The 10024-nt window shown below is 36.8% G+C and overlaps 2 protein-coding genes across 2 annotated transcripts; both read right to left on the bottom strand.

Annotated features, from left to right (window-relative positions):
• Window positions 1-392: 392 nt before the first annotated feature.
• Rpn12 (regulatory particle non-ATPase 12) lies at window positions 393-4254 on the bottom strand. Its single transcript, XM_022852209.2, has 5 exons — window positions 3923-4254; window positions 2361-2533; window positions 1930-2056; window positions 1346-1531; window positions 393-1049 (listed from the first exon to the last, which is right to left on the bottom strand). The coding sequence occupies exons 1-5, from the start codon at window positions 4028-4030 to the stop codon at window positions 840-842; spliced, it is 804 nt and encodes a 267-aa protein (XP_022707944.1). The 5' UTR covers window positions 4031-4254; the 3' UTR covers window positions 393-839.
• Window positions 4255-5315: 1061 nt separating this feature from the next.
• On the bottom strand, window positions 5316-9705 carry LOC111271428 (ubiquitin-like protein 4A). The gene is made up of 4 exons (XM_022852210.2): window positions 9374-9705; window positions 7715-7856; window positions 7277-7464; window positions 5316-7089 (listed from the first exon to the last, which is right to left on the bottom strand). The coding sequence occupies exons 1-4, from the start codon at window positions 9419-9421 to the stop codon at window positions 6937-6939; spliced, it is 531 nt and encodes a 176-aa protein (XP_022707945.1). The 5' UTR covers window positions 9422-9705; the 3' UTR covers window positions 5316-6936.
• Window positions 9706-10024: the final 319 nt, after the last annotated feature.

Below are 10024 nucleotides of genomic sequence, written 5' to 3'. Positions count from 1 at the left end.
TTCTTTTATAATATTACGACAAATTCGAACAGAACATACAGGCAGTACTGAACTTTATATGTTATGGACTGCTCATTCTTAACGGTAATTAGTTCTACTGTTCTTAACGTGTTACATCGTTTGTCAAATGAGCCATGACTAAATACACCAATAAATTGCTTAGCATTAATGGTAATTGTTTTAGACTACATAATAGATTTAACGAACCTGTAACATTGTCATTTTCTATGAAATCCCTATTGCTCTAGTTCAATGGATTGTAATTCCAAAACTAAATGAATAAATGGATTATAACCCCAGAAATTCTCCGTTGGATCATTGTAGTCATAACCCGCACGTTAAAAGCAGCCATGGCTAGAGTTTGCAGTAGATGACAACAACACGCACAATCGTTATCAAACGTCAATTAGTTTTGTGCCTTTATTTCACTGTCAACCGCTGTCTTCGCGTCGTTCCACGTGTCTCTATTACTCACATGCAATTCGCAATGTCGAAATTGTTTGCGTGACTTTACGCACGATTTCTGATCGCCGTCTGTTTTTGCTTTTGTCGTCTCATAAAACGCTGACTTCCCTAACACTCCCAATGCTACCTGACCTGACGTTTTCTCGACAATACCTTCCTGCTAAACAGCAAGGCCCCAACCGCTATGTTATCCCCCATAAGAGAACTGGCTGATTGTGTAAGTGCCTTATTATGGCGGTGAGTCTCGACCTTAACACACCCGTTTACTTTTTCTTGAAAAACTATGTTGCATTTATCATACATACATCTCCACACTTGTTTTTGTTATATATAGAATTGGTTTGAGTTCTCAGGAATTCAGAGATCAAACGTTTCTAGACAATCTGTTCCATTTCGCGTGCATACTCAATTGCTTTCGTAGCGAATGTATCGGCGGGAATGGGGTTACATTCGAACGAGCTCTTCCTCTCTTTAGGCTTCATTAAAATATAGGCACCACCTTGAAGCACCCACCCTCGCTTGGCCAGGTATGCTTCAGCAGCCTTGACGGAATCGAAGTAAAGCATTCGTGCCATTTCCGATGCCTGGTGAGATAAAACGACAGCATGTTAGATTGAGGCCTATTTATTATGGTGAAATTATATATTGTTATGTTAAGGTTACACTGCCTATTTTTTATGGAAGCTACACTATAATTTTTTTTATGAAAGAAATCAAATAGGTCGGTATTTGTCAATTTTTTCTGGTTACCCATTTCAGCATTAATCATGACTATTACAGCAGATATCGTAGTATATAAGTAGCACTTTGTACTCTAGATATCAAATGAATATTTAATATATTAAATCCATGATCCATATAATAAATAATAAAAACGGACCGAAATCTTTTCGTAGGTCTTTTCAGCACACGAACAGATTTCTCCTCGCACAGTGTCAAGCAGAATGTCCATGAAGAAAGTATAACTGGCAGCCGGAACATCATCCTTACTCAAGAAAATTTTATTGTAGCTACCTTCCATAAGGAACTGTTCCATGGCCACGGGGTGCGAGATGTGGAGATTTGCCTAAAAATTCAGTAGAACGAACTTAATTATTCTCAACTGTGAACTTATGTCCAAAAGCATTTCTATTTTAACAAGATTGGAATATTCAGCGCGTTAAATAACCCACAATTATCGTAGATGTAAAGCAAGTTGATTACCCCTTATTTACTGAAAATGCATACTCCTACGAATTGAGTCTAATTGGTAGTTTTTCCTTCTTACATGTTATTCAAAACGGCCTTCATTTTCTTCATTTGTTTCTTTTGGCGCTTTCATATTTCCCTTATTTACACATTCGGTTTTACTTTTTTTGAAAACGTTTAACGCTTCATATAAGAATTCGTATTCTTACCGAATATTTTTAATTGACTTTACTGACCAATAGATCTTAAATTATTTCTTTTGCTGTTACTACTTACCTGAATTTCCTTGGGCGGAAGAAGTTCCAGTTCAGTGTGAAATTCTGCTACACGGTTCTGAGCTAGAAGGCACAGTAGATTAAGCCCCAACAGCTGATACTTGAACGACGATTCAGGAAGGTCGTTTCTGCAAAAGCAAACATTCACACTTCTCGTCAGTCCATAAATATTCCTGTGTACTTCTTGTAGGTGTACTTGTGTACCGTCTATAGACATTTGTTTCAGCAAAACAATACATTGGCCCTTGCTGAAGACTCCGATGAACAGGTATGAGATACAAATATGCAGTTATTTCGACAGTTACCTGTCATCTATTATATTTGAGTGTTCTATCCTACGAACGTCAGCGTAAAAGTCTATGATAACAAATAATATAGCATCTATGATAAATCTACAATTGTTTTATTTTATGTCATTAGAGATGTAATTACTTGTAATCCATGTAGTAGGTCTTTAGCATAGCGAGGTATCTCTCGAAAGATGGAATGTCCCGCGAGGCGCAACTCCATTGAGCCCCAATCTCGAGGATATCCCGAGCCACGAGCAGTTCCTTTTTATTTGCCGAACCTGTTGTTGGGAGGAACGCACAATGCGTCAAACCGATCTGAAACAAACACAAAAATAAACAGAAAAAATTTATTATTAAACAGAACAACGCTTTGGGCACTAGAAATTTTTCACAGTGCCTCTATTGAAATTCATAAGCTGCTTGCGAGCGTATGAGAAATCAAGTCATGAAAAACTTTCTTCTGCTAAGAATCATTAACTGGTGTAATTTTTGCACGAAAATTTTTATCAAACCTACAAGAATCTTTAACATCTAAAATACGCGCTAGAACTTTATTAAAATCATCGTACTATGTAGAAGTCAAATCCCTTGTTAAGGCGGGTAAAAAATAGATTTCGGATTAACCGACGTTCTACCTTATTTTCTGGCCCATACACATGCCGTGGCACCACATCCGAACTCGCACATTATATTGTTAACAGCAGACAAATGCGAACGTGTTAAAAACTCAATTTGAGTTCAGAGATCAGTGGCCAAACAGAACAAGGAACAATTCCCATCCTCCCATAGATAAAAGTCACCTTTTGAAGAAATAATGGACATCTTTAAAATAAAAGGTGTTTATTGCATAATCAGATAACTAGTACTAACTCGTGATTAATTAGACTACAAATAAGTGCAGGATAATAATAATAAAGTACAGGAAAAAGTACTCCATTTTCTACTACACCGCTTTTTCAAATATTATGATTTTGTTGCATAGATTCCATAATAGTTATATTAACCTAGGGAATTATCTATAATCAAACTATCGCTATCTACATTCACAGAGTACTTTAACATCTATACAAGGTCAAAAAAGGCAATTATCTCTAATCAAACTATCGCTATCCACATGCACAGAGTACTTTAACATCTATACAAAATCAAAAAAGGAATTATCTATAATCAAACTATAGCTGTCCACATGCACAGAGTACTTTAACATCTACACAAAGTCAAAAAATGTTATTTTTATTATATAACAATTTCTGGTTGCTCCAATCATGTCTTATAGATTTGAAACGCAAGGCATTACATTTTAGTAAGATTAACGGCGACAACTCAAATTTACGAAAAGCAACCTGAAGGAGCAAAAAAAACGTTGGCTAAGAAATTATGCGTTGATAAAATGACAAAACGTGGTTTTTTTCTGAAAGACTAGAGTCCGCTATCATAATAAATGAAATTCTTATCTCACAACTACGTTCTCGAATAAGATACGTACATATTACACTGTAATTATTGTTCATCATTTAAAATTACTGGATCTAAATATTTCTCCTGAATCCATTTTTTTATAAAAACCACTTCTGTTATTTAAAGGTTTCGTTATTTTTAGGTAAACGCTTATATAAAATGTATTAGATAGCAATTGTCTACCCAGAACTTGTTGGAGGAACACCAGATTTTCTATGTACGATGGAGTACATTGATAACTCTTACCTTAAGTTTATTCAAGAGCTGACCACACTTCTCAATGTAGTCCGGTCGTTTTGAGTTCCATTCCTTCATCAGCAGTTGATAACACGAGACAACTTCGTCGAGCTCCATAATTCTGCCCAGTGAAGCTCAAGACGATAAGAGTCACTTATAACACTACGGTGACTAAAAAAGATTCTAAAGCTTTCAGGCGATTCAAATAACCACAGAGAGAAGTAGACTTGCCGACTCACAGTGTTATTGTTCGAATCAGCGACGGGGGCTAGTGTCATGTCCCTATGCTGCGAATCACACAACCCTCGTCTATCCGAGTGGAATTGTTATATTTGGAGACACCTTTGTGTGGCACAGTTTAAATATGTTATCAGTCCTTCATTATAGAATGTTGAGTATCAAATTCATAGATTTCTGCGTAGGCGAGGGCTAATGATCCGGCAACGCGGGCAGTTCAAATTTGATAAACGTGCAGATTTTCGAATAGAACAAACAGTCGCGCTATTCCTTTTTTGAAGCAAGCTTGATGATAACAGCACACAAGATACTCAGGTTAAAAAGCTTCGTTTTCCTTTTACCATAAATAAACATGGTTGAGCCAGTCCTCTACTTTGAAATTAATTTATATATTTGTTTTTGAAGCCGTCGTAAAGTTTAGTTATATAATGTGTTACAGAGGCCAGCCACAGCTACTCATGCCTAAATAGACATGTCGGCTCAATTCCACATGGTCATTATTAAGCTGTCCGTGAGACGTAATATGCCGGATGCGCAAATATCAGAGTGAAGGATTGGGTGACAAGCTTTAATGCAACAATGCCTAATACCATGATATACTAAAAGATTGATAAAAGGCAAGCGCTTGTTGTCGTTATTCCTTTTAAAATCGTCGCCATAAATGAATCACAGGATCGCACTACTGCTGCATTATGTCATCTTCAAACAAAAAAGGCCTAACTAATTTTTAGGCGCCCGGCAAAGAAAGCAGTTCTTATGTTTAGATGTTTTATATTATACCACAAATTTAATTTTTTTGGACGCTATCGTGAAATCAGGACTAAAATGGTATCTTAGATGCTCTAAAATGAATAGCAAAAAATAATTATACAAAAATCCTAAAACGGAACGCTTTTAAATTTTTGAAACGGAACGCTTTTAAATTTTTATAAAAAATATAAGTCGAAGGTTTTTGGAGAGTTCATTTTCTGTAAGCTTCAGTCATTCGGTTATGAGCACCAAATAGGTCTCAATACCTAATGAAATTATTTTTATGCACCTGTATTTACCAAATTCAGTAAATTAAATAAATGAAAATCGATATTTCACGGTTTCACCTCAAAAATCTGGTCTATATAATACCTAGAAGAAAATACTGCGTTTACGGAAGCATGGCGGCTATACATTGTTCTTAAAATAATTTGATTATTTGTTTATTTAGTAGTTTCGAGGGAGGGTATAGTTTTCGCAATGATTACAACTTCCTACAGATTTCATTAAACGGTTTGATACTGAATATATCGGTAAGATCTACAAATATATCATATGATGATATTGCGTAGCAAAACGAAGTTATAGGCGTATGCAAAAACAATCTCTTTGAAAACAATTATCGATTATTTATATCCTGTTGTATATTTGTATGTGTGTACTTTTCATGCTCACAAACGTTTACTTAGCTAATATTATTAATATTACCATCCTTTTATTACACATCGGCTATACAGTCTAGTAATAAAGGTCCATACATAGCAGATGATTATCCATATTTTCTTTCAATTTATCCTACCTTCCTCTCTGTCTATTATTCATTTCGTATTTTATTAATAATCATACTAATAATAAGAATATTCATAATAATGCAATAAATCACTACTTATTCTTGCCATTTCATACAACTTCTTACAGCTTTGTGGTGCCCGCAAATTATTTTATCGCCCATTATTTCCATGATAATACATAATCATAAAACTAACGAAATCATTTGTACAATGAAATCATGATATTATACTAATATTTAGTAACGGTACCTGCAAACACACGAAAATGCGCTACTCGTACCAATGAGCTCTGGCCGACATGTTTATTAAGTTGCTTTATTTTATTAGCGATACACATTCCATCTCTAAATTACGTTACATTATCTAGTTGTTGTTGGTTGGTCGGTTCGTTGAAATTTTCCTTATGTTTATTCAACAATGCCGGCCGGTCAATCAGATGGTTTGCCTGTTTTGCTGCGGTGCGCGCACTTGCATTTGTAGATATTTATGTTTATATATGTATATATAATAATACGTAAACAGACGTTCGAAAGTCGTTAATAGAAAACATTGCTATGTACAAAGCGGTTTGGCAGACGGAGAACGAGATTCTGACCCGGTAATTAGCTGAGTTGTGGTTTCTATTTCATTCGCTGTTGTTGCCATTGTTAATTGAAGCGACTCAGATATTTTTCCGGTTAGCAGTTAACACTCGAAAAACGTACTCATGTTAGATTCGTTTCAGTTTGGAAAAAAGTAAACACTAAAAACTAGAAAGAATGCAATCGCATTTTAACAGCTGATGTTCTCGTGTTTAAGCTTCGTCCGCTTCTACGTAGTTCAACGATTGTAATAAACGTTCGGGTTTCGATGCCTGACAATAGGAATACCGATTTTATCTATTTTCACAATTGACTTGCGTCTCGTTCACTCACCGTTGTTTCGGTTCTTCACATTATGACGTTGCCCCGTGGAAGCCGCCTTCAGGCTTCAGCTGAGTTACTTGCGCTTAACTAGTTTCACATTGGCTGAATACGTAAAAAAAGTTGCTTTGTTTTGCTTTCGTGACACGTGCTAGCAAATGAATTTGCTATCTTTTAACATACATATGAAATATTTATAATGTTTCCATTCATCGCAAGTTGTTACCTCAAAACTTCCTGGCGCTGCCCCAAGTCCTCAAAGCATATTTCCCCAATCAATGTTAAAGGAGAATGATTTTATTCGCATAGTTTTTTCGTTACAGTTGACCATCGGCGTTAACTTCTAACTAGGAACGGCTTCGGCCGGTGTCAGTTTATGCGATGCAGACTGCGCCGCCTGTTGTTGTTGCTGTTGTTGTTGTTGTCCTTCGAGAATGGCGTGCGCCATACGGTCGATGTCGTCTAAATTCAGGGACTGCAGACCAGCTTCGAAATCCTGCAAATCAGTTCATAGTGGACCAAGCATATTAAAATAGGTAGAATTGTTTTCCGCCTAGCTCCGATACAGGTTGAGGATGAAAATGTGTAAACAAGGAGAACAGATGTGATTGTCTGTTGGAAACCAAGCCCTATTCAGTCATCTTAGCACTTTTATTAGTCGTCAATTAGAAAACGGTTTATACCTTTTTGTACTCATCGATAATTTTGTCAACGTCTTCAGGCACGAAATGCCGACGCAAAAGGTCGCTTAGAAGCGGCCAGAAATCGACGCTGGATGAAGCCTTGGTTGAAGTGGCAGGTGATGACCCCGACGAAGACGAAGACGGCGTTGGAGTGGACGATTTGGTGACAACCAAATGAACTTTAGCGCCTGCGATGCGTTAACAAAAATAAAAATCAATCACCACTTGCTTTTTGTACATGTTTCCCGGGCGAAATCTACTTTTATATGCCAGTTTCACGGCTCGTCTACATAGAAAGGAAGCAAAACTGTTCTATGCTCATAGTATAATTTGTCTCATGATATCTACCATTAATTTGCACATACAATCTACTCGAAATAAACATATCTGTCTTATTAGAAAAAGTGCAGTGGTTAAGCGAGGATTTTCGCTACCCACCCTCTTCAAGCGTGTGTTCACCGACTTTCGACGTATCCACCAGTGTTTTGCCTTTGAACACCAATTTTTGTTTCTCCACGGGGACATTCATTTTAACCGAAAGTTCCTTTTTCACGTCCTGAATTGACGTCGACGACTGAACCTGTAAACACCATTGAGATTTTATAACTTGTAATTGCCTCCTTCATATGTTTCCAACTGCAATAGCAAAGGTTTTTCTCCTACAAAAATAGATGTTGAAAAAATATGAAAAAAAGGGCAGTCGATGTCCTTAGCCGTTAAGTTATTAATGCACAAGACTGATGATCACCTAAATACTACCGCTCGAAATGCTAAAAAGCTGGATAAAGCTTAGCACGCTTCTGCAATATCTTTCTTCGTTTAGTAAATGATATGTGAAACTGCTTGTTGATTTGCTGCTTTAGCCACAACGTGTATACGCATCTGATCTTCTATTTCTAACGATTTAAAAAATAATATATCGAGAACAATTGAATTGATAGTGCGTTTATGATAATAGTGATTGTTATTATTACTATTATTATTATATGAGTGTGCCCAATAGCAAAACAAGTATTGAGTTAAATGTCTAGTTTGAGTTCCTTATACATTAAAATATACATATGGTACAAACGATGGTAACAGTCATCAGCGACATTTTACTTATTTGATAGAGGGATTCTCAGGAAGAAGTGGCAAACTTCACGACGGCCGAATACGGTGGCAACAGATGCCTGGATTATTATACTTTAGACACTACACAAATCTTAAAAACCAATAACCAAATTGTGATTTGGATTAGCATTTGTCAGAAAGTCGATAATCAAAGCTCAATAAAGATCGAATGCCAAATTATTTAAGCTATTCTCAGATTCATTTAATGTTCATCATGATCGGTCAGCCAGACAATTTAGAAGAAGATACAAATTGCTATTCTATATAACATTGACTTATTTTCCGACAAGTATAAGACTACTTTCTAGACAGGACTCTATGAAAAGATGGTGTTAAATATGTTCGCATGCTCTATGGGAAGTGAAAAAAGCAGGGCAAAAAATAATATCTAAACAAACAAAAAACGAAAATATAAGAGTAACAATTATATTGTCGTATAACCAATTAAATCAAAATCATTGTATTGCAGTCATATAGGACTTCTGCATATTTAAACCAAAGTTAAACTAAACCAAGTGAGCTGAAATCCATCTGAAATAGCCAAAAAGGCTACTGGGCTGGATCATGAAAACATTGAGGGTGAAATCAAATTAATATTATTATTATAAGATGATAAAGACACTAACTGACAGTCATGATTATGAATGGGATCACTATGCAACAACATAACGAACCAAGAAGTAAAGTAAATGTAGTTTCAACGATTATTGTTAGCTGATTCAACGAATCGCACTCCTACGTTCTTCATTATTTGCTATTGATTAAACCTGCGCGTTGAGCAAAAAAAAACTCAATAACACTTGTGAGAAACGTAAAAAGAGTTGCAACTTGAAATTCAACTTACAATGTTTTGCGTCAGCTTTATCTACATTCCATTGTAGCCTGCCGATTCGGTCTATAAAAACAATGCTTCTCTACGAGTATCTTGTTTATATTTAAGTTATTCTCTACCTAAAAAATATTCAATGCGATGACAACACACACCTCTATGGTACATTCCTCTCCACCCAAGATCTTCACCGTGATTTTCATGTTGGCCTTCTTCCTAAAGCCTTGTGCGCCCCCCGATTTCAATAGTAGATAGCAAATTTGACTATATAAGTGTTGTCAGTAAGACAAGCCAGCTCGTTTCCTTCCCGTCAACCAAACGGTGCGATACCAGCAGTATTCGTCGCACAGGTCACAGGTCGATTAGCGGTAAACACCACACCAGGCATAAGCAGGCACCATTCACAACACTTTCACGGACTGTGAACGAAGAAATCGACGGCAAGTCAACGCTGCTTTCCTCACTATTAAGTACAGGGCTGTGGTGCGGTGTGTATCTCGTATCCCAATGAATCGGAAGCAGCGCGGCCTGATGATTCGTTCGGTCAGGGCACGAGCGAGAGATGGTGCCGCAGACCGACTCAGGTCGACAGCTGATTGTAAACACTCGAACAATAGCCGTTATGGGGCCAGCGAGAGATAAAGAGGTGGCATAGGCTGTCTTAACTGCGTTAACTGGATTGGTGCGAAATCGTTCGCATTCTATGCTGCACTATGTCGTAGCGTAGCGCTACTTACCGTGTTATAAACTGGTAGTTCATTTATCAATACCTTCTGCATTGAATGCAATATCCCAGCACTGCTTCT

The sequence above is a fragment of the Varroa jacobsoni genome, unplaced genomic scaffold, assembly GCF_002532875.2.
Source record: "Varroa jacobsoni isolate VJ856 unplaced genomic scaffold, vjacob_1.0 contig00610, whole genome shotgun sequence".
In the NCBI taxonomy this organism is placed as follows: domain Eukaryota; kingdom Metazoa; phylum Arthropoda; class Arachnida; order Mesostigmata; family Varroidae; genus Varroa; species Varroa jacobsoni.
Note: the sequence above shows the minus strand (reverse complement) of the source record. Positions and strands in the feature narration are given on the sequence as shown.

Bases quoted from the DNA above. Each gene is read 5' to 3' on its own strand.
- Rpn12 (XM_022852209.2), bottom strand. From the start codon at position 4,030: ATGGAGCTCGACGAAGTTGTCTCGTGTTATCAACTGCTGATGAAGGAA. The intron at 2,534-3,922 runs GTAAGAGTTATC...TGTTTGTTTCAG, and splicing joins AGCTCTTGAATAAACTTAAG to ATCGGTTTGACGCATTGTGC. The intron at 1,050-1,345 runs GTCCGTTTTTAT...TTATCTCACCAG, and splicing joins AGACCTACGAAAAGATTTCG to GCATCGGAAATGGCACGAAT.
- LOC111271428 (XM_022852210.2), bottom strand. From the start codon at position 9,421: ATGAAAATCACGGTGAAGATCTTGGGTGGAGAGGAATGTACCATAGAG. The intron at 7,857-9,373 runs GTGTGTGTTGTC...TGGTGTTTACAG, and splicing joins GAGAGGAATGTACCATAGAG to GTTCAGTCGTCGACGTCAAT. The intron at 7,465-7,714 runs GTGGGTAGCGAA...AACGCATCGCAG, and splicing joins TGAACACACGCTTGAAGAGG to GCGCTAAAGTTCATTTGGTT.